The sequence below is a fragment of the Polyodon spathula genome, chromosome 13 (assembly GCF_017654505.1).
Source record: "Polyodon spathula isolate WHYD16114869_AA chromosome 13, ASM1765450v1, whole genome shotgun sequence".
Classification (NCBI taxonomy): domain Eukaryota; kingdom Metazoa; phylum Chordata; class Actinopteri; order Acipenseriformes; family Polyodontidae; genus Polyodon; species Polyodon spathula.
In genome coordinates, this window is record NC_054546.1 from 30,571,526 (window position 1) to 30,596,928 (window position 25,403).

General features: G+C 38.8%; 1 protein-coding gene across 1 annotated transcript in view; it reads left to right on the forward strand.

The window, feature by feature from the left end:
* The window catches only part of LOC121325542 (cadherin-13-like), a 356,087-nt gene that overhangs the window by 309,434 nt on the left and 21,250 nt on the right, over window positions 1-25,403 (forward strand). Inside the window, exon 11 of the mRNA XM_041268193.1 lies at window positions 2,476-2,618. Coding sequence (XP_041124127.1) covers window positions 2,476-2,618 — 143 coding nt within the window. The remainder of the gene's footprint in view (window positions 1-2,475; window positions 2,619-25,403) is intronic.

Here is a 25,403-nt window from a genome sequence, read left to right on the forward strand (position 1 = left end):
CGTGAAACCATCAGAGTTTTATTTGAGAGGAGGAAGTCAAAAACAATAGGTTCATTCCAGGGTGCTTAGTGAATTAAGATGAAAGCTGGCAACAGAGAAAATGTGAACCAAGCTCAAAATAATTGCAAACAGGGCAAGAGAAATGAGGAACAGACAAAATGTAATGGCTTTTGAAGCTGTATACTTTTTTCCTCTATCTTTTTTGGAAGCCCCAAGGTGTGATGATCAAGATAGCAAAAAGTACCACTATAAAAATGACATATCCCCCTTTAAAGAGTGGCACAAACTGCACTTCTCATGGCAGCCTACCAAGATCTCACTGAGACATCAGCTAAGCAATCCTAAAGGGAGCACCTTCCTCACTGTCTCAGCAATACTGCTCACTTGTGTGCACCAAGGTCCTAAAGGAGAGGGCTGACAGCTCCAGTCCATCTCATCAAGCCTGCTGTTAACCTGACCTAGTTATGCAGTGACAGTGACACAATGATACACTGTTTAGCAGGTAAAAATGAGAGGACAGATAGAGCATGGGAATACAAAACAGACTCAGAAAAATGACTTATCTTTTTGCTCTTTTTCTTGATTTTTTCTGTGTCTCTTGTAGCTTTTTGTCTTGTAGTGTGTGCTGAACAGATAAGGGGAGTTTAAAGCAAAGGTGTGCGTTCTTACCCTTGCCATAGCATGAATACAAATTATTGTTACTCGCAGTTTTAAGAGGTACTGTAGATCGCACAGACTGGTTGACAGCTTTAGTACTAGATTGCATTGGAGTGCTAAGGAGACATTTGAAGGAACCAATCAGTGAAAAATCAACAGTTTAAGTAAACAGCAACTTTCTCGATGCATACAATTGTTAAACTCTTTGCTGTAATGCTTTATTTGAATTGGACATTGTAGCATTCATAACACCTTCACGATAGCTACATGGGAGTGCATAACTATTGTAAGCACACAAACCTTTATAAGAATTTTAAAAACTGACAACATATAAGGATACCAAAAAAAAACAGGTTCTCTCGTTGTACAGTAATGTATCCGCCAAGATCATCGCAAAATGAGAGTAATATAAATGGCTTGTATGATTGCAATGTGCATATTGAACTCAAGGTTAGGTTATCTCAATTGGTTTCATGCAGGCTAGCTATTTGAACGAACATAAACACACTCTGACTGACACACAAGGGCGCAAAGTGATACACTATAGCTAGACGGATGATGCCATCTATATCAGTTGTTATTGTTTTATTTGTTTCGGATGAATCAGAAACCTCTGTTTGAACCTGCTGCTGCCACAGCGTAATATAAATCATTCAGCTCAGCAGACTGTCAGACACCAGCAGTATTAGCTACTGTAGCAACTAAAGCCTATCACTGTAAGAAAAGGCAGCCTGATGGGCCAAATAAGAGGCTGCTTGCCAGATACAGTTTCCAAGCCTGTACTAAAAGAAAATTTCTAAATGAAATGGCAAACCTTTCAATGAGCGTTTCAAATGTCTTCAATCCTGTCTCTGGACAGCTTTCTGACTGGCATGCTCAACACTATACTATACTATACTATACTATACTATACTATACTATACTATACTATACTATACTATAATACTACCATGGAATGTGGGCAGCCTGCAAAGAGGAAATGCATAAAATCACATTAGTCCCTGATAACATTTTATTGGTTCCAGCACCAAATAAAAAATAGGGTATATGATTTTAAATTAATACAGGACAGGGTTAGATCTGTATATGATGACTGCTGCCATAATTCAAATATGCTGTGTCATTGAGACTCTGTTCATAATGAAATAATTTAAATGCAAAGTACAACTTGAAAGAGGTTACACTATGCTGAATATATTCATCAAGCTCAGCCTGTTTAAATGTTCTTTGGAGAGAAAAAAATGAGAAGAATAAAAAATGGCATATAGGAATGGAATGTGTGTACGTGGGCGCTTCTTGTCCTTAAAATGTGGGCGGTTGTATTATATTGTTTAATAACCCTTAATTGTATTGTAGTCAGTTTCTTAAGTCTTATGTGTGTTATTTAATCCTAGAAACATCTCAGTAAATGTATTAAACATAATGGGCTTGTGATAAAGGGATTAATATGAGGGGATGTACTGATACTAATGACAACTGTTACACCTATAAACTCTAACCTGGATAGAAAAAAAAAAAAAAAAAAAGAAACATATTTTAATAAAATGCAATCATCCTGCCAGAACATCACAAATACAATATTGAGCGACTGTGATAGGAGTCCATTAATTACAGTAAGAGAAGATTCAATTATTATTTTATTGTTTTTCGTTTTGGTTTATCTCCATGGTGAGCATGCATGAGAAAATGACAACCTCCCAGTTGCAATTAATGTTTCCACAACAGTGTTGATATATAATATAATTTGCATAATAACGAGCTTAAAATGTCTTTTATGTAATGTAGTTCTTTCTTTATCTTTTTTTTTTCTTCTCATAGGTTCGCAATGCTGAAGGACCCAGCAGGCTGGCTCAACGTTCACCCTGTCAAAGGAACCGTTAACACGACCGCCATCTTGGACCGCGAGTCTACCTACGTCAAGGACAACACCTACACTGCCATCTTCATGGCAACAGACAATGGTAAGGCCATCATTTGAGTGTTTCTTTCAAGTGAGTCTCAAGCCATTTTTAAATCCTGAAACAGGATTTGGTAAAAGGCACTAATATGCAATGGTAAGCTGGCAGGCTATCCCTAGTGAATTGTAACAATGTGGGATTACTGTCATTTGAATGTTGGTATTTTGAAACCGCATTGCCAATGTAATAGGGCAGGGTTGTGTCGTGTGCTGATACCAGAGAACACTGAATCCTACTGGCAAGATAAGGTAATGCAATATGCATGAAAAATCACATACAGTGATTTGATAGACAGGAGGTTCCTGTCTGAGAGTTTTCATTAATCAATTTTAATGGCTCTTGTGATTTAGCAGCAGTTCTAATATAAACGTCAGTGTACCCCCTGTAATACTTTGTACTGTAATTCTATAGGGAATGTATTAATCTACAGATCCAGCTATAATGAAATCAAGTTTGGTATTACATTACAGTACTCCTGTTGGTCAAAACATATGTATTTTTTGCTTTAAGCAGCAGAATCTACAGTTTTGTATTTATATACATTTAAGATTTGTGTTTAGTCCACTAGCTATCAGCGTAGCCATGAAAGAGTCTACTATCAGAAGAAAATCTTCACCAGGGAGGATGTTAAAAGTTAAAAACTCCCCAAATATAGCTGTTTTCTGCATTTCCCAAAGAACGTGATGGATGCAGCTCTGTGTAGCTTGTAACAGCTTTGGATACGTATGGCAAAAATTTTCACCAGATCCTCACCTTTGTGTACCAAGGTTATGAAAAACATCTCTGCTGTAGCAATCTGTGTCTTTAATGAGTCTCTTAGTCTCTTAGAACACAATTTGTGTATGTCAGTGTTGCACTGGGAGGCAGTTACAGCTCTGAGATGCAATAAATAAACCTCCACTGTCACCCAGTGCATTGGATTTTGAGATTCTATTCAGAACTCTGATGTCTGTAGATTCTTTACATTAGCAAGTAGGGTGTGACATGTATAAAAATGTGGCAGTCTTTCCCTTGGGTGTGTATTGCAGTCTTGATCTGGGGTGCGATATGTAGATGGAATTAAACCTCTAGGAGTGTGATATTATTGCCAATGTGTTCTTTCAAAGGAGTTGGTGAAAAATCCATTATCAAGTGCAAGGTATTCTATTAGTGACTGGCATGGTGTATTGCCACCCTTACAATGAACAGAGACCTACAAAAAAGCTGCTCCCTGCTTTTTGTTTTGACCTTGAGGAAACTTTTTGATATATTGTTACAAAAATGCTCTTGCATTAGTACCCACTGTATGGAATGTCTAGTTGTACAAGCACCTCTCTATGGCATAGACCTATGAATAAAGGTCAAATAGTAAACCTTTAAGGGTATATAGCTTCATAACATATGTATTTATTTATTTAAGTGGCTGTGAGTTTGCCTTATGTAGCTGGCAGTGTTGTGTAAAGCACTGCCATTACATAGTCTGTCAGTGAAATGAGATGAGGTTAACAGCTCTAAAATCACGAAAGCAGAGGAGCCTGGCTCTTTTGGATCATGGTTACAACTTTCACTTACAGTGCACAGGGTCACAGGTTCATGCCCAGACCCCTCCCTGCTACACTTAGTATTGAGACTTTAACATGCTGTTCATGTGGTACTTTGGGGGATCTACTGAGGGAATCTAAACTACCTGAACCACCAGGTCCTGTTTATGAGTGCACAGGAGTGTAAATTGCAGAAGATGGCTGTCACCAAGGAGTTATTAATATAGAACATTATGATGAGTCTCCAGGGTTTGTAGTAGCAGACTGAGAATTGCATATTTGTGCATCATAAATGCATTCAGTTAGAAATCTGTCGGTAATTCATATTGTTTACAGAATAAAAGCTATATAATGGGCTGCGATTTTGCTCTTATTTTTCACTTGCTTAGCTGCAGGCTCTCCACTAAGCATGACTTTCTGAATGCGTATTCAATCTTGTTTGGAGTTATTGCTCTTTGTAAAAATTAATTCTTCACAACCTTCTGGGATTTGTCATCCTGCGCATAGTGTGTACAGGGTGCTTGTGAAGTTGCTTGGAGATTTAACAGCAATGGTGAAGACAAGCACTGTAATCAGACCTGAGGGTTTACAATTACAGTATAATTGCTTGCTGAAATTACAAGTACAATTTTATTAAATTACAATTAGTTACAATTATGCTGCAGCAATTGTAATTACAGTTACACTAAAAAGTTACATAAATGGCTCCACACATTAACATGTGTACTCTGTTTATTTACCCAAGCAGTAATCACAGGTACAAATACTGAAACACACTTTATACCATTTTTCCAAACAAATGGGGTCACTAAAAGTGGTTTGAAAATACGTGAAGAATGTTCGTCCAATGTAAAACACAACATGGTGCTGTGAATGATTAAGCTTGGAAAGATGTGTAATTTAACTGCAGTTGATCACTGGTATGGTAATTACAATTACAAATGCAATTACACAGGTGTGCCAACGTTTATCTGCAGTTGCAATTCATTGAGCCCAGGTCTGAGTGGAGTTCAGTCAGTCAGTCATAAATAGAAAAGTGTGCCCCTTCAAATAAATCATGATGACCAATATATTATATAAAGGATAGTTATAAATGCTGTCACTAAACAGCTGTGCTTCCTTAATGTATTAACATTGGTATAAGGCATAAAAGAAAACCTACTGTACCACCTTTCCTAAAACCATTATTATCTGACAATCAGAGCAGCTCCCTTGCTGGAGGAATAGAGGGTAACATAATTAATTCTGCATTGTTTTAATAACCTAAAATTAAAAATAAAAAATTGAGACGGCTACAGTGGGTGACGTCAGATCAGAAACAGGAAATAAACAACAGAGAGAGGTGGAGTTTGGTGGAGCTGAGCGAATGGTTTTGCTCAGCATTTAATAAATGAACAGACAGCCAGAAAATAAACAGTTGTTACAAACACAAAAACACAGGACACGGCACACCAAAACAAAAGAGACAAACAAAACGGACTAACACTACACAAAACACGGTGAGCAGATATTTTAATTTTACGTTATTATTTTATTATTTATTACCTCCGTCTCCGATCCCGTTCTCCACTCACCGAACACCCAACCCCGAGTGGGTGAAAACATGCAGCTTTTATGCAGCTGTACCGTGACTCGATTGCTAATCAATCATTCAATTGGAGTCGCGGTACAACTGCACGTGAATTAATAAAGTGCAATTCCCCGTGCTCACATATTATTACATTTTACTTGCACGTGAAGTGCTGTGCAATCCTCGTGCCTAAATACAAATATACATTTTATACACTCGTGTTACACAGACCCGTTTATATCCCGTGTACCAATGACTATACACCAACATTAACACACAACACAAAATACACACAGGGGCGGGTACTTTGCCACAGGGCCCGGTGACTGTGATGGGCGCTCAGGGCCCGTGAAAGATAAATTTGGCCGGAGGTCTCTTCCGTGGGTGCTCGACGGCTACCTGCACAAGGCCTGCTGGAAAAACATGATCGGTTACATGCATTCCAGTGCGGCAGACAGGAAGTGACTATAGGCCACCTCCCACCAAAAAGACGAGGCCACCAAACCATGAATGGAAAATAATAATAAATGATTAACACACCCCACAGTGGTGCACTGCCACCTACCCCCCAAATTTTGAGAAATTAATGAAAATGAGCAGCTGAGACACGGGCCGTCCCCCAGAGCATCCGTGAATCCGTGTTTGAGGGCAGCCCTTCCTCCAGGCTCTAAGCGGTCGACTCCCGTTTCGGCTTCCCAGCTCTTGACTAAGAGGCCAAAACAAAAGAAGTGACATGGAAGAATAACACACAGAACCTCAATGCGCTTGCTTGGGGCAGATTCTCCTTGCAGAAAAGCAACCAAGTTTACAATATTTTATGAAATTCTTTCCAGGCTCAATGGAATTGTCTACTAAAGAATAGGGAAGCATTTCGTTTAATAGGGACCTCCCAGTGTTAAATATTCTGCCGGTCGACCTGGCCCTTTAAATGTTTTTACTCAGACACTGTGAGTGACAGTCCTGCTTAATCAGGGTGCCTGGGATGAATAATTTGAATGGGGTTTTGTTTCTTTTTATTTCTTTTGGGGGTTTTTTTGCACATTTTCAATGAATCATGTTTTTTTTTTTTTTTTTTTTTTTTTGGTTGCTTTTGGTCTCTTTTGTATATATAGCCATAATTCCTTTATTTTGTATCCAATTTTTTCCATTTTTTTCCATTTTCACTACTTGTTGAAGTTTTATTATGCAAAACTTTTGGCCATAAGTGTACAAAGTCAACAGCAAGAATGTGCTTTGCTGATGCGTTTCTGCATTAAATCCAGGAGATGGAGTGCATTTCAAGTTGTTATTCAACCATTCAAAATCAAGGACTTTTAGTACAGAGTTCCACAGTAAACTGAACAGTTAAAAGTATATATAATATTGCCGTACAGACACCCCTGGTTAAAATCATATTGAATAACAGGGTCTCTTTCTTCATTCTTCTTAATCAGTGCCCTTGAGAGACCACCAAATCTCTGGCATTTTTGAGAAATTGCCAAAATAGATGAAGGACTTAGTACTGGTGACCTGGAGATAAAAGGTTGCATTATTCATCCATAGAGCCTCCTAGTTCATAGTGTTCTCTTACAGTATGCCAACACTTGTGTGTACTGTTTGATTCAATCAAGACTAAAAAGCAACCAAGAAGGGAACAAAACATACAGTGCCTATAGAAAGCCTACACCATATTGAACTTTGTTCACATTTTGTTGTGTCAATGCCTCAGAGTTTCAGGTATTTAAATGATGATCTTTTCCACTTATCTGCATGCAATACTCCACGCTTCTAAGAGAAAAAAAGTTTTTATTGAGAAGAAAATTATATATTAAAAATACAAAACTGAAAGATCATAATTGGATAAGTCTCCACTCCCCTGAGTTAATACTTAGTGGAAGCACCTTTGGCAGCAATTACAGCTATGAGTCTGTTGGGATAGGTCTCTAGCAACTTTGTACACCTAGATTTGGCAATATTTGACCATTCTTCTCTACAAAACTGTTCAAGCTCGGTCAAGTTCCTTGGGGAGCTTTGATGGACAGCAATCTTCAAGTCATACCACACATTTTTGATTGGATTTAGGTCGGCACTCTGACTGGGCACTCAAGGACATTTATCTTTTTGTTCCTTAACCACTCCAGTGTAGCTTTGGCTGTGTGCTTTGGGTCATTGTCATGCTGAAAGGTGAACTTCTGTCCCAGTTCAGCTTTCTTACAGAGGGCAGCAGGTTCTTCTCAAGGACTTCTCTTTACTTTGCTCCATTCATTTTCCCTTCTATCCTGACAAGTTCCCCAGTCCCTGCCAATGAGAAACAACCCCATAACATGATGCTGTTTTTTTTTTTTTTTTTTTTTTTAATACTTCAAACAGGATTCAAAGTGGGTGAAGAAGGCTTCAAGCTTCCTTCTTGCCACCCTACCATACAGGCCCGATTTGTGGAGTGCTTGGGTTATTGTTGTCACCTGCACACTTTGACCAGTCTTGGCCGTAAAAGCCTGTAGCTCTTGTAAAGTTGCCATTGGCCTCTTGGTAGCCACTCTGATCAGTCTCCTTCTTGCTCGGTCATCCAGTTTGGAAGGACGGCCTGATCCAGGCAGGGTCTTGATGGTGCCATACACCTTCCACTTCTTAATAATTGTCTTGACCATGCTCCAAGGGATATTCAAGGCCTTTGATATTTTTTTTAAACCCATCTCCTGATCTGTGCCTTTCAACAACTTTGTCCTGGAGTTCTTTTGAAAGCGCCTTGGTGCTCATGGTTGAGTCTTTGCTTTGAATTGCACTACCCAGCAGAAAGAACCTACAGGAATGGTTGAATTTATCCTGAAATCATGTGAATCACTAAATTTTAACACAGGTGGAGGCCTCTTAACTTGGTGTGTGATTTTTAAGGTGACTGGTTACACCTGAGCTAATTTAGGATTGCTTTTAGAAGTGGGGTAGACACTTATCCAGCCAAGCTATTTCAGTTTATATTTTTAATAAATTTTTAAAAAATTTCTAAAATATCTTTTTTACTCGGATGTTGGGTTGTAGGATGTGTAGATAAATGAAAAAAAAAACTATTTTAATGCATATTAATTCCCGACTATAAGGCAACAAAAGGTGAAAATTTTGAAAGGGGGTGTAGACTTGAAAGGAGGTAGCAAGGGATCAGGAGAGCATCATTTTTACCACCCCCCCCCCCCCCCCCCCCCTCCTCCAAGACCAGCCCCTCAACCAATCAACAAGGTTTACATGACACACCCTCGCTCAACCTCTTTGTGTCATCACCATGATTGATAGGCGGACCAAACAAGGCTTCTGACCGCCTCAGCAGGATCACGCATGCGCACGATAGTCAACACAGATCTCCCCTGTCACATAGGGGTTTAAGCATCTAAATCACTTATACTCGTCAAGATGACTAAATTCCCTGCTACAGGTAACATTGGATTTAGACGTATCAATGTAGGTGTGATTTTTGAAACCTGTAGTTACTAACATGCTCATTGACTAGGCAGAATATCAATTAAGATGGTAATGAGCAAGGAGCTCAGAATCACCTACATTTAGTTGTTTAGGCATTTGTAATGGTCATTTGTGTTTCTGATTTTAAAAAACACAACAACAAAAAAAAAAAACATTAAAAAGACACGAGGTGTTATTTACCACAAATGGCTACAAACACTGATACACCTGATGAGTCTGCCTCTCCGGTTTTGGAGAAAATAAAGAAGAACAGAAAAACTTATTTTTCTTTCTTCATTTATATAAAACCTTCCGGCAAGGCAAATGTCAACAGATCCCATGACCATACAAAAAAGAGCATGGGATAACGTGTTGAATCACCGCAATTGTATACAATTATTATTGTGACAACTGTGTAGTTTTCAGAAAGCATATTACATTTGTTCACACGCAGTCACTTCCACCACTATTTTGGACAAGCTAGACTGACTTATACCAGCGCTGTCTCTGATGGATCTTTGATATGGAGGATATTTTATGCCGAAATGAAAAATAAATAAATTACAAAATAAGTAAGTACATATATAGACATTTCTTTATTTATTTCTATATTTTTCATTTTGGCATAAAATATCCTCCATTCTCTGAAAGTCTCCCATAGGACTTTAGGGGAGTGGTTATTTTTACTGAAACAGGAACATCAAAGCTGCACATTGCGGAGTTCTCCAAATCGTCAATAACTCCTCACATAAATCCAATATTGTTTGTGTATTTAGTCAAAAAAAAATCTGATCATCTCTTAAATCCATAAAACTAATATGGGGTCTGTATAATCTAGCAAAAGGATACCTCCCCATCCCCATTATTCTCTTCTCTGCCTGCATGGAACCACTTAAAAACAATTCAGCCATTCTCGCTTTCAAAATGGTACTGAATTTTTTATCTTTTAAACAGTATCGACTAAAGTTACTGTAGTTAAGTAGTAGCAGGTGTAGCTCAGAAAGTCGTAAAAGCCTAACAATAGATGCGTAAATGCTTCAGAAAATTTCACGTAAATTTAGCCCTGAATGACTTAAAATAGACGGTCGACTTTAACCGACTAAATCCCTGGAAGCACCTAAATTTACACGTTCAAAAATTGGATATCCACAAGTCACCGGTCTAAACGACTTAAAAGACGTTTGAACCCCTGAGTCATGTACAAAAATAGGGCCCTTAGTGTCTTATGTACTTATTTTACAGTACTATTTTATGGCTTTTGTATGGATTACAGTTGTACAAGTTTGAGAATAAACAATATCATTATAGTATGATGCAAAATGGGAACAATGCAGGGACAAGTGTTGCCCTACTGTGTAACCACCTTCTGTTTCTTTGTTATAAACCAAGCTTTTATGCCACAGATGTTGTATAATAATTAACATACGGTAGCTTTCAAATGTCATGCAGGGCTCATCTTTATCCACACAGCAAGATCAATTCATTTTCTATCTGTAGCAGGTATAAAAGCGTTTTATTACATTTGGTTTTGTCAGGTATCCTGGAACTATGTGTACCTTCAGTATAATTCAGCTGAGTAGCATGAAAAAAAAAAAAACATACAAGGAATGGTTGTCAGTACTTACGATCCAGACTTTTCTGTACTTAAAAAATAAGTTATTTCAAATGTCTTCATTTACTAGACTCTACTAGCCCCACATACTCGCTGTGTATATGAATGCAGAGTAAGCGGGGCTGGCAGAGTTGAAAGGTCACATTGTCACATTATTGGAGTGATAACTTCGTATTTAGTATTGGATCAGTAGAACCCAGGACATCTGCTAATGATTACAAACACCACGTAGCAGTAAGAGAAATGACATTTGATGCTACTTATCCATAACATTTGTGTTGATTTTTTTGGACTAATGATAAAACTATATATATATATATATATATATATATATATATATATATATATATATATATATATATATATATAGAAAGTCAGTTAAGTAAGTATAAAATTATCTAGTAATTGCATTCCGACAGGAAATGATTGATTTTCTACAGCCATGGCATGTGTGGGCATCATTGTATAAAGACCCCATTGCTAAATCAGCTTCACTAGAATTAACCATATAAATGGGCTGAAAAAAAAAATTGACAGAATCTCACATAGAGCAAAAATAGAAAATGGCAGCTTCGAGCAGACAGCAAATTATCATCATTTGAACCAGTCTTGTTTTAGCTAGTGACAGCTGTACTTTTGGATTAAACCAAGGCAAAAATTGTCTTTTGGGAGCAATCTACTAGTAACAGTGTTTTGTTATAGTATAAGTAATAAAATGACATATTAACTGCCTGTGGTGTACTGCTGAGGCTTTTTGCAGTGGTGATGTGGTGCTCAGGAATGAGCAGCTACAGTGAAAAAGCTGCTCTTATTTGCCTGATAAATAATAATAATACCTGGCTCTACACAATGATGTGTATCGCTCAGGTTTGTCGCAGGGTTCAGTCCTGAAACAAGTCCAACAGTGAGTGCTTCAAGTGCAAGTGGTGATTCAATACAGTTTCTTCGTGACAACAATGGTGTGGAGTGATCCAGGGTGGGTTCTGGCTTTTAGCGACAGCTCCTGGATTAGTTAGCCATGTACAAATGACAAACAACACAGGTTACAAGACTGGCAAATAACACACACAAAAACGTATGTTTTTTTACACAGTACTCCTTGCAGGTCGATACGTAACCATAACACAAGGAACAGATCGCTCCACCAAATTCCCTGATATACCTTCCATCACGTCCTCTTTGGTAGTGAGTGCAATAACGTCTCCTCCAATCCATGACTGACACATCGCCTACCCCAAGGCACTGACTTCTACTTTTGTGGCTTCACCCCTTTTTTGGATGCCTGACTGACCCTGGAATAAACTATCAAACCATCTAGTCCGGGGCACTCTGTTCCTGCCAAACAGCGCCCTCACAGGTTCGGAGGGAGATGGTTGACTAGGATTAATTTGCTCTCTGTCACAATGTGGCTGCTCTATTTATGTACCAGTGTGTTGTGGAAATGTACAAGCCCATGTTAGTTACAGTACACCAGCAACTAGGATTCCACAGGCACAGATAATGATATTGATATTAAAATTCAGTAATGGTGGAGCAACAGACCTCGTAATGAATGTAAACATCATCAGAAAGGCAAGGGGAATGTGTAACTGCTTTAAAGAATTAATACTGTGGCTAGATACTCAAAAACATATATGTGCTCAGAATGCTTTATTTATTTAAAGTTAAAGAGAGATTGCAGGTTCATTTGCTGTGGCAGCCCCATGGTGACTGCAGATACAACAGTTGTCATGTTTATTCAGCAAACCAAACAAAATGACCACATTGATAGTGCAGTCATGAATCCTCTTGAGCAGACAATGCCTAGTCATGTTCTTCATAGGAAAATGCAGAGAAAAAAATATATACTTTTTATTATGTTATAAAAAGCATGCTGTATATAAATGTGAGAATTCACAGAGTGATAACCAAGAAATTCTTATGAGAAATTCTTATGTTTTTGTTAATTTTACCACGAATCTCCTTTACGAGTAAAGACCTCTCCAAAAGACAAATAAACATCCACATCACAAAGGCATCATCCAGTTAAAAATATTACCCAGAATGGCTTTGTAGGCAAATATCTTAATGTTAATTAGAGTTATTGAATTTGACCTATAGCACAGGATGTTGACCTATAGCATGAAATATAAAATGTAGCAGGGTAAACATTCTAAATCCCTAGAGTTCTATTGTATATATGTATATTGCCAATTAAACTAATACAAAGGGAAAATAACAGACTTGTCTTTAGGACATGCTTAAAGGTAGCTTGTATGATAGAACAATTATAGTTGATTAGTTTCAGGTAGCCAGTTGGTGTCTTTGCTTTGCTGTAGGTAGGCAAAGTTCAATAGACTAGATAGTGAAGGTGATTAATGGCGACTCACAGTTGAATACAAGTCAAGCAACATCTATTTTGCCTTCAAATAAGTTTCATTGGGACTTTGTTATTGATCAAGCTATAGATTTGATTGCCAATTAAATCCAGTGCTGGCAGAAAAAAATAATTAACCAATCTTCATCAATTACTCTCTTTCCTTAGCACAGGGATTGATTTATTAATCACATTTTATTGAAGGATTGGACCAAAAGCCAAGCTGCACTCATTCAAAGACCAGATTAATTGTTCAGCACAATACGTGACCTTATGAAGAAGTCAGATGGGCCCTGTTTTTCATTCTGATATGATAGACCTATGACTTGGCACGTAGTCCACTTATCTAATAAACAATGTTCCAGGTTTATGATTTAAGATTGCAAGACTTGGGAAGCGAGTCGATATAATAACTCTGAATAGAATCATCTAGGCACATTGTGACTGTTGTCATGGAAACAGCTTCCAGTAGCTATTTAAAATTGGCATTATAGTGGTCCAAGAATGAATCCTGCTTTGCCAGTTTACCTCCAAAGACACTGGTTTGGTATGATTTTAACTATTAAAAACAATTTATCAAAACGTGAGCAGGCGTTCATTATGCATTCATGTTTTTGTCTACATAAGTCTTTTTAATTCATTGGAGTATAAATTCATTCATTTTGTTTGAATTAATTTTCAAGCATGCATTTTGTGTATCAAATACAGTGCTACTCCCTTATAATGCGGTTGTCGGGGTCCATAAATAGGTGACCGCGTTATTTGTGTTTCACCTTATAACGAATATTGGCATTTTTGTTCCCAAAATGATTTACAATGCCCACGAGCCAAATTAATATTGTAGCTTACAGTGGAAAATGAAGGAAGGAGACACATTCCATTTTCTGGTACTTGAATCCACAGTTTATTGGGACGATTATTTCCAGCCCCTGTTAGGCTGGGCCACGGCAAAAACAGCAAACTGTCTTGCACTCTCACAGCAGCACATTCACACAGCAGCTTGTCTTACTGTTTAGAGCAGCGCATTTTTTTCCAAGAGCAGCCCTGTAACAGGACTAGGAGAAGAGGACAGGGCAAAATATATTTGTTTTGTATTATTATGATTTATTATGTATTTAAATGACGACAAAAGTCATGTTCGTGTTTATTTGTATTTATTTAAAAATGTCTGTGAGGGTGTAGCCGTGTGTTTGTTTTGTTTTTGTATTGTTTTGCAGCGTGGATGAAAAACCATTAAAAACCTGTGCGGAATGTGACCGAGGGATTATAGATAACTGATAGCTAGTTAACCCCTCGGCCATAGTAAATAAAAGCCTGCAGCTCTCTGCACTCGGGTGGGTGTTCAGAGGAGAGAACAGAGCGAGAGCAGTTTAAAAACTAAACTAAATACAGGGTCAGTGAAAGCGATTGCCCATCCTGACCGGTGTTCTTGTTCAAGAATTGTTTTAATTTAATATTTATTTCACTCGGTGAGCAAGTGTGTTTCTTTTGTTAAAATATTTTAATTATTTTTGTATTTAAAAATAAAAACTTTGCACGTCGCGACTTTTTGCCTGGCAGTGCTTTGTCTGTTATTCTTCCTGCTTCTGGTCTGACGTCACCACTCTGTCGCCATCCCTGTCTTCTTTGGAATCAGTTTTATCACGAAAACCTCTTTGTTGTTCTTTGTCTTTTAGTCATCCATGCAATGTAGATTATGCAAGATTTATATCTTTTCACCTTTTCATACTCTATCCACCACATTGAGTTTCATTTTAACTGAGAAAGATTTTTGTTTTTTGCTGTCTGCCATGCTTCGTTCTGTATATCTGGAAGGTTCGCCCAATATTTGTGAATCAAATTGTATTATGGGGGAAATGGGAGTCATGACCTGACCATGTTTAACCGATTCTGTACTATAATAGGTGGGTTTATAGCCGGTAGCACTGTAATCTGTCTGAATTGCATTTCCACCAGTGGGGTCACTTGGAGACTAGTATTTCATGTTTATTTCCTAGCAGTCAACTATGGGGTGCCATGCTTTAAAAAAAAAAAAAAAGCGTTACTATTTTAATATTTTCCCAGATTTAACTTAAATCTTTTTTCCCCATATGTATACATGTTGTGAATATATATATATATATATATATATATATATATATATATATATATATATATATATATATATATATTTTTTTTTTTTTTTTTTTAATGTGTACATTCAGATCTAATTTATAAATCTAATTACAAGATTTAACAAGTAGCCTAATATTTAAGTAAATATTACATCTCTTAACTAGATTTAACATTTAGCTAAATATTTAACTGGCTATGTGGAGTTTGTAAGCAAATGAGCTCCGCCTGCTTGGTACTTTCACAAGATTTGATTGACTCTTGTAGTGCTGAAATTTGCATATGTCCCAATTAGCATTAAGAGAATCAAATCGCATGAAAGCACAAAGCGGGTGGTAACACATTGTTTAAACTGAAGTCACAGTTAGTCAATTAAATTGGCTTAAAATGAAAGCAGTTGAACAATCACAACAATTATTATGCTTCCTAAAATATCTATTCTAATTCCAATTCCTTCAAAGGAATTGGAATTGAGAATTTATTTTAAAAAGGAATTTGAAATGAATTAACCCCAGCCCTGCCTGCTCTTTTTAAATCAAATTCATTGACCTCCAATGTTTTCTTACTGTACAGCCCTCATGTTCTGCCTATATATTATTTTTTTTTACATTCTTGAGATTTAAAATCCACCTCTTGTGTCCTTCATGCTGGAGTTGTTACGTACTTTTCACCATCAACGCAAGTTATATTTACCCATTCCCATTAGACTACTGTATAAGGTAGGGGTCGGCAATTAAATTTCATGGTGGGCCAAATGACCTGCGGGCAGCCGAAAAGCGGGCCACTTACATCCCCAATCCAACCAGGCAGATTAAATTGTTTCACAGGCAACCAGCTCATCAATAAAAAAAAAAAAAAGCTGCAGCTGGTTGAAAACAAATCAAAAAGGAATAAAGTAGCAATTGTGATGTTGTGCCCTTCTAAGTGAATTAGTTTACTTTAACATTCCGGTATGTTGTAACTCAGAATGTCAGCTGCCTCCTACATTTGTCAAGTGGTTTTGAGTGACACATTGTACGATTTGGTATTTCAACAAAATAATGAAGGTCAGGTACATTTTTGTAAGACTGCCTATTATCGCTGTCAAGTCTGTCACACTCACGCCTGATCGCAACAGGAAAGCCCAATTGTTCTCATTGAATTTGTTAAAATGCAATGAAGCATTTAAAATAAAAATGTATGCTACTCAAAAAAAAAAAGTTATTCTGCGTTTCTGTGCATGAGGGTTTCATGCTATAGTCAGGCATAAATGAAACTCAATAAACAAAACGCAATCAAGAATTTAAAGTAAAAATGTGTGCTACTTTTTAATTTGGTCTGGTGTTGTTCTTCGTTCCCATGTATGAGGATTCCAATACCATAGCGAGGCAATGAAGCATTTAAAATAAAAATGTGTGCCACTTTTGAATTTACTTTTTAATGTTTTTGCAAGTGTAATGCAATATGTCGTTGTATGCAAAACTTGATATGCATATGTATTTATCCCATAATCAGCAAGCACTTTCGAATCAAAATTGCAAAACACATAATTTTCTGCTTAGTGGCAAGAAATATATTGTAGCGGTTGACTATGTGTGGTGGTTCTGGCGGTCAATGAAGAGACAGACAACAGAATGCAGCGAAAGCAGTACAACTGCCTTTTTATTTTTATCATTTATCATTTTTTAATTTTTATCATTTTTCATTTTCTCTCTCTCTCTCTCTCTCTCTCTCTCTCTCTCTCTCTCTCTCTCTCTCTCTCTCTCTCTCTCTTTTATGGGCCCTGACTCCGCCCACTCATCACTCATTGGCCCATTGATATCCACTGGCATTCAGACACATATACATGCAAAACATGCATTAGCCAGCCGAACCGACTCACATCACACACCCACTCACATCAGCGGACTGCACAGGAAACATTATACGTACAGTATACAGTTTGTTGTGTTTGTCCCGCCGCTTCTGCATATGAAGATCATATGGGGAATCCCCCATGACAGCCCCCTTACAACAATATTACAATGAAGTTTCACCCTTGAGACAGCCCTGCCATAGAGGCCTCCGCGGGCCAGATAGTACCTGTCCACTGGCCGAATTGACGACCCCTGGTACAAGGGCTCAAGTCTCAAAGCTATGTACTCCAAATTACACTATGTAACATAATTTTTGTTCCTGGGTAGTAAGTGTTATTTCCTAATTGCTTATGCCTCAAAAGTATAGAAAATGGCTACTATTCCCCACAAACTTTGCTTTTGTGACCAGGACAGTGATATTTCAAAATATCACTATTTCCAATGGGAAAACGGGCAAATGTGTGTCTTTTCGTTCACATAAAGTCAGAAAAAAACAACATATGAATCTAAATTAACATGTATTTATACTAAAGTAATACAAAAATGTCTACAAAAGATTTAGAAGTGAGTAGTTTTTCGAGATTTACGATTATACTGTAAATACAGTATAATCGTAAATTATTCGGCATTTGCTGCTTGGGCCGACAGCGCTGCCGATGCGTAAACTTTTTTGAGCATCGCATCTGTCGTTCTGCAAGGTTTAGACGGACAGGTTGGGTCCGTATCCCCCTTGGTGAAGGTAGAACCTTGCACCAAAACCGTGACCATGTCCCCATTAGTGGGGAATACGCCTAGGCCTGCTTCTTGGGCTCCTGCAGTAAGAAGCAGAGACTCAGCTGTTCTGGAGGCTAAGGGTGCAGACACTGGATTGCTCCAGGAGGAGCGCACCAGTACCAGGAAGTCCTAGCAAAGGGGGAGGGCATGCTGTGGGTGCCCTGTCTGTTGGCGGAAGCGGTTCCCCTTTCCCTCTTATTCTGCCGGCCATGGAATGTGCGAGGCTGCAGCTGCATTAGGGCTTGGAACTCTGCCCTCTGCGACACATGTGGCAAGGGCGTTAAGCAGCCTCCCACCCTGGCCTGCCCGATGGAGGTGGCTGTGTCCGAGACGTCTGATCTGGACACGGAGAAGGACAGCTTGCCTGGGCTAGGGGGTCTAGGCAGAGAGGATTGGGAACAAGACTGTGGGTTCTGGGGCTGCCCTTGGTAGGGGTTAGCCTGCCCTGAGATTTCAAAAGGGTCTCCAGCAAGGTCTGCTGAGCCCTTACAGTCTCTGCCAGCTCCATTAAGTGCCGCTCAGTTTAGCTTGGGTGCCTTCGAGGCGACTGTGACGGAGAACGTCTGCAGCTATGTGGAGAAGGGGAACAGTGCCTGAGCAGTGACCACCTGTCCCTTGGGGAAGGGAAGCAGTACCCGTGGCGACCGCCTGTCCCCTGCTGAGTGTCCCCTCGAATGGTTCCGCCTCGGTGGTGAACATCTCGCCTCCCTTGAGAAATGTCTTCACCTCTCTACCAGTGGTGGGGTAGGGGAGTGTGACCCCACATGAGAGAGCTCTCTGGTCACTGTAGCAGGGGGTTTCTGGGTGACCCCTGCGGAGGCTCTTGGACCACTGATCTCATTCTCCCCTGGTTGGAGGAGAGAGACTCTGCTGGGGATAAGGCTGCTCTCCATCGCTTAGTTCTCCTTGAGAATGTCCGACATGGAGAGCAGTCCAGCTCACCTGCCAGTGTCTTGGTCGCATGTTCTGGCCCTAGGCACCTGGCGCTTAATTGATGTCCGTCCTGCCTGGGTAGCTTAGCTGAGCACCAGTCACACCCAGTCGACTGCACTGACATGTTTGCAGTTGTTGTTTTTTTGTTGTTTTTTTAAACTACTCTGCTCAATGAGCAAGCTGCAGACACGTTTTTTTGTTCACCGGTGCTGAATCAGTTGGTACCTGGATCGGCGTCGAGGCAAGCGCTGTCAGCGCCAAGGTCGACATTGAGATGCGCACGGTCGGTGCTGGTCTGTAGACGGCCTCGAAGCTATTCCCCAGTGCCGAATCAATCGGTACCGGGATCGGCATCGAAAAGAACGCTGTCTGCGCCAGGAGGTCGGTGCCGAGTCAATCAGCGCTGAGGTCAATGCCGACGTGCAGCGTGGTTGGAGCTGGGCTGTAGATGGCCTCGATGAGGTTCGCTGGTGCAGAATCAATCGGTGCCCTTTCCGGCACCGAGAAAAGCGCTGTCGATGCCGAGACAGTCGGTGCCGAGTGGACCTGTTCCAAGGTCGGTGCCGATGATAGGCACAGTCGCTGCCGAGCTGTAGGCGGCGCTGAAGATGTTTACACCGGTACTGAGTCAATCGGAACCGGGTAGGCACTGTTTTCTCAACCTCGCGATCAACGGGAAAAATCTGTGGTCGATGGCGGGGTATGCAGCCGATTCAATCAGCGTATTCGCCGAGGGCAAGTGCAGCCGCGCTAGGAAAGCCCGAGGATTGAGAGGGGCACTACGCCCAAGCTGTTTTTTTTGTTTTGGTTTTTTTTGGTCGCTGTGGCCAATTAAATCGGCATAGAGGACGACGCCGCGAGCCCGCTGGGTCTCCTTACAGCACCACAACAGCTCTCACACGGTGTAACAACTACACGAGGCCTTGTGTAGTGAAAGAGCAATGGCCACTCGCTAATCCCTTAAAAGGGGTCGAAACCAGCTCTAGTTAGAAAAAACTGACGCAAGAATAAGCAAGAGCACTCTTAGAGACGATCAAAGCTCAATTTTACCATGGAAAATTAGTTTTTAATTTGCAGATAAAACCAACAAATCAGCCAATTTCAGTTCAAGAAAGCAAAAGCAATCTGACCTGTCTCAGAGAGATGAGAGAGAAAATGGTGATGTGCTACTGTGAGGAAGTCCCTCTTCAACAGGAGGTGGGCGGGACTTCCCCCTCACAGCAGAGCCCTGATAGGGCAGCTTTTGTATATTTGCTTAGAGATTGCCGGTCAGAGAGGCTCTTCCCATTTGGTAATGGTTGTCATTTGAATTGCAAGGGAATCATCTGCTCTTCAAATATAATCCATAACTATTAAATAATCAAGAGAGTTGAAGTTAGAAATACTGAAAGAAACTCAAATTCAGTGACAAACATTTCTGCTAGAGGTCTTTATCAATGTCTTCAAGTGTTCTTCAAATATATGTACATTATTTTAATGAGCAAATCATATCACACGTACCACAAAAAGCAATGGTACTGCAAAATGTTACTCAGTTTATAGGAATGACGAATGACTAGAGATGGGGTGTTTATTGCTCTCAGTCAAAGCCATGTTTACTAAGCTTCTTGGTCAACAACAATAAAGACTTGAATAAGCAACACACCCCACAAGTGGAGTGGCACCCCAAATGTTACTCATTGACTACCAATGTAAAATGACTAGGTGGGATATTTGTTCTGCTTTTTACACAAAAAATAGTTTCTGCAGTGATTACTGCCCAAGAATGCTATACCTGCCTTGGCAAATCACAATTGCAGTGTGGAAGGGTGTGGGTATTCACTGACACAGGAAACAGAAGGGTGTATTTGGAAACACCGCCCAGGTGTCCGGTTTTATTTTCTCAGTGCAATCATTTATTTTAGCGCGCAGAGAGTGCTGCTGTCCGTGGCCTGGATACTGTCAACAGTAAACAGGACCATGGGTTTACCAATCCAAGTACGGGTCCAGTGCACATGCAAGTGCAGAAATAATAATGAAAACAAAAGGCGAAAGAAAAAGGGAAAATAAAACACAGTAATAAAACTACAAAACAAAAGTGCTGCACTCGGCAGTGTCACCCCAACCATCGCTGTCCGCACAGCCCTGGTCTCCATCCTACACTATTATGTTCCCTCCACCTATACACGTTCGGGGTCTGCCCAGAGATTCCCCTGTCTCCACACTCTTTCTCTTTTCAACCTATTAATGGCTCTCAGTTTAGTTTATTTGTTTTTGTTTTGCCAGCCATGCTTGGTTGAGCAGCCCAGCTTCTACCAGCTGGCTCATTTAGTCTTAAAGGGGCAGCCCGAGGGAACACAGAGCATAATCTTTGTCGGGCCAGCAATCCTCCAAGGCTCTCAGAGAGAGGGAGAGCCACACACCCTCTCTCCCACCTCTCTGTGTCCCTGCCATGACGATAGGAAAATATTGTAAGGCTGCTGGCTTCTTCCTGCAGCACTATGAATGTGCCAGATGAGTCAACGCACATCTCCCCTGTTACATGCAGAAACTCATTCCCTGAGGTGAAATGAGTTTATAAAACAAGTCCCAGTAATTCTGAACGCTACTGTATATTCACTCTACCGTGTGAGCAGCTACTGCAGGCAATATTTCCACTTTCTTGGGATTTAAATTACTACCTGAAAGATTCTTGTCATGCTAATTGGAATATACACTCATTTGCATTTGAATACAGGTGTTACTAATGTTGCTTATTAACATACAGCTTTACTTTGCTTGTGGATAGAAATTGCTATCATAAGAGACAGCGCCTTGGTTTTCTTTTCTTATGAAGATAACAAGAGACATTAAACGGAAGCTTGATTGGAATGTCTTTGCAATGAACACATTCATTCAATAAACCTTTCCAGTCTGTTGATAAGAGATGCATATCTGGAATGACTGCAGCATAAGGTTGTCACTAACTGCAACATTATTGAGTAAATGTAATGATACAGGGTAGTAGTTGTTTTGGTCACCCTCTAAGCATCCATGAAAGATCTATAATTGTGCTGATGATTAATAGCAAAGAATAACAGTTATAACACATTCATTATCAGTGGGCAGCTTCTTATAATGGTTTAGCTACATATTTTATAATATAGCATATCTAATTGCATATTTATTATTATTATTATTATTATTATTATTATTATTATTATTATTGGTAGTAGTAGCAGTAGTAGTAGTAGACGTAGTAGTCATAGTAAACTATATGAGTTTACAGCACTGGTATTTTGTTCTTCCGTGATCCCTGTAAGAAAATAAGACTGTGCATGCCACCTGTAGTTAATAAACACAAGAGTGTTCAACAAACCCACAGCAAATTCAGCATCTCAAAATGAAGTACTGATTTCAACTTATTTGTATTTGAGGAAGAACAAATGTATTCACACTCAAGAAATTGCTACAACAATGAAAAAATGAATGTGAAAAGCCATTGAAACTAGAGACATACCTCATATCATTTACAATTATATGCATACCCTGCTGTACATATAATTCCATCTCAAGATCGCAATATGTAGTGGTTGTAGTTAGGGGTAGAGTTAAATAGTTGAGGTAAAAAAAAAAAAAAAATGCTCAATAGGTCAACTAGTCTCCCTTTGCTGTTTGTGCACAAACTGCTTGGAGGGATTTTAAAATGTAATTTAAATGTTAATGAATAATAACCTGAAAGCACCCACTCCAATTACTTATAAATCACGTGACGTGCAATTAGTTGACTACCAATTTTTAAGGTCTGCTGTCACTTTCAGTTTGACTCATTGAATGGTTGTGTATTTGGTGATACCCTAGTGGTGGTGGTTGTAGCAGTAGTAAATGACAATCTGATAGATTCATTGTTATTTATAACAGACCATTAAGCATTACCACAGTGTAGGAATGTGTATGATTATTTTATGTTTTGTACAGTAATAGTGGGGAAAAAGAGCAAGCAGTGGGAATAATGTAGAGGTTTTATGGCTATTGTTAACAAAATGATAACCATCAGGGCCCCCAACTCAATTTAATACGTTTTTCAGTCTTGCTGATGGAAGGTTTATAAGCCATCCATTATTTCCTTTAGAAATATAATTGTGTACAAGATGTTGCTTGAACAGACAAAGTGCTTAAAGTAAAAAGCCTTTAGGCAAGTAAAAGTCAAACTGTTTCTTTTTTTTTTCATAAGACAGTAATTCAGCTTTATGTAATACACATGTTATCAAAAAGTGCTTCTCCACTAATTGTCACTTTACATGTTTTATTTTTTCATTTCTCTCTGGTCTGGTGATTTAATACTTTGGAATGCTGTCATGCTCATTGTTTTGTACATCACAAGATTACTGAATTGATTCTTTGCAGGAGCTGGTCCCTAGGTACAACTTTGTGTATTTGACAAAATCAAAAAGTGTTTTAGTGTAAAAGGCACACCTTGATTTAGTGCAGCTATCATCAAGGATACTGATAAGCAACTGCAGATCAATACGTTCATATATACCTTTCCAAGAACTTCATGTTTCAACTTGTGAAAAGTAGTGCTGAACAAAATAAGTTTAAAGTAGTCATGGGGCATTCTGTATCAGACTCCTGTCAAGATCCAGACTTTTTGATGATCAAGCTTTTGTGTATTGGTGTAGTAACGGCTTTCTGCATAAGATATTAATCCTGCTATTTGTGTAACATGCAGGCAATATCATTTCACAACATGAGACTGTACATTTGTACTGTATGTTGCATATTGTATAGCTATGCAGATATTAACCTATACTATATATGACATACAAGATCTCATATTTCAAAATGTACAACAATATTTCTATACCTGTATCATGCTTACATAACTTGTTTTAATATGCTTTTTTAACTTAAAGCTAGTAATTAACTTAGTTATGATAAATAAATATATTCTCCACAGTTCCTAAACCCGAGATTCTGAGAATTGCACCCCTAACTTTTTCGTGACCTGTCATGTGTTATGTAACAAATACCCACATTGGGGGAATTCATAATGTTTGGGATAATACACTTAGAAAACTAAGAAAAAGTGTTAAATACATAACCGTGTTATTGGATTATAATAACTGTGTAACTTATTATTATTATTATTGATCTTGTAAGAGCAGGGATAACCCAGTTATTATAATGGAGTTATGAGGCAATGCATGTATTTTAATCTAAAGTGAATTTAATTTAAGATCCATAGCAGTACTAAGAATATTTTGGTTACTCCTCGTTCACTGGGATGTTGTTATTGGACACCATGAAATGCCTTGGTCAGGTGAAAGGAATGTTTCAGGGCTTTGTATAGGCAGAACAACAAACATCAGCAAATGGAGAGAACCCCAAATTGAAGCAGAGAAGGTGGTGAAGCAGAGAATACCGGAAGGTGCACTGAACTCTCCACATGATCTGCCATCACTGAGCATTAGCACAATTCTACAGACCTAATAATTCATGTTTAGGGTGTCTTTTATTGTATAAGAGATGTCACCCAGAGTCATAATTTCCCACAGTTTAGGCAGTCAGAACCTCTCCGCTTCGTTTTGAGTTCCTCTCACCTAAACTTCACAAAATAATAAAGACACACTACATACAGTACACTATTAATGTAATTGTGACAGGTCGGCTCATGTGGTGATGCCAGACCTGGAAGAAGTATTCAGAAACACAAGTAGTGCAGGCCAAAACTGCGCTTGTATTTATTAAATTAAATACAAAACAAAAAGTCACAAGGGCCAAAATAAACCAACAAAAATAAACACAATAAACAAAACAACTACAAAAAAATACACCAGTAGCATTTGTTTGTCTTTTCTTCTCCAAACAGTCTCCAAATACTCCTACTTTCCCACTATCTCACTTTTCCACTCTCCCACTCTCTCACTATCTATCTCACTCTCCCCCTCTCTCACTCTCCACAGAAAGGATTTCTCCTGGCGTTTATAGTATGTGGCTGGAGACCAATTAATCAATAATTAACAATTACCTAATTAATGCTCTTGTCACATTCTGGCAGGGAAGAATTGAACCTCCTCCCTGCCGATCCAAAACAAACTATATATATGTGTGTGTGTGTGTGTGTGTGTGTGTGTGTGTGTGTGTGTGTGTATATATATATAAACAGAAATAAACAATAATAACAACAACATAATATATACATTAATAAAGGGGTGTGCACCCCGTCACAGTAATATTATAGCTCTGGCCAAAAGTTTACATCACTCTGTATAATAAACTATAAAGCTGAATTAAACGTGTTGAATAATGTTACATTAACATATTGAAGTACATAATGCTTTGTAGTTTTCCATATACAAAAATGGAAAAATTTTACATTTCTAAATCTAACATGATATATTAAAATTTTTGGCCATATAAAAAAGATGACTGTCCTCAGGAACTACTATTAAATATATAAAATGACATCTGTTCACAGGTTGTACATGCTTTTCTAATAATTTGTAACATTGCTATTAATTTCCCTGAAAGCGTGTGTGCAATAACTCAATCAAGCAATTCCCTGTCCTTAACTCTGTTCATTATCAAGATCTTAGAGGTTAGAAGGGGTATCCTAACCTCGATTCAAGCTCTGTGAAGAGTTAGAAATGGGTGACATCTTAATGAATTCTGTGGCTTGAGCTACA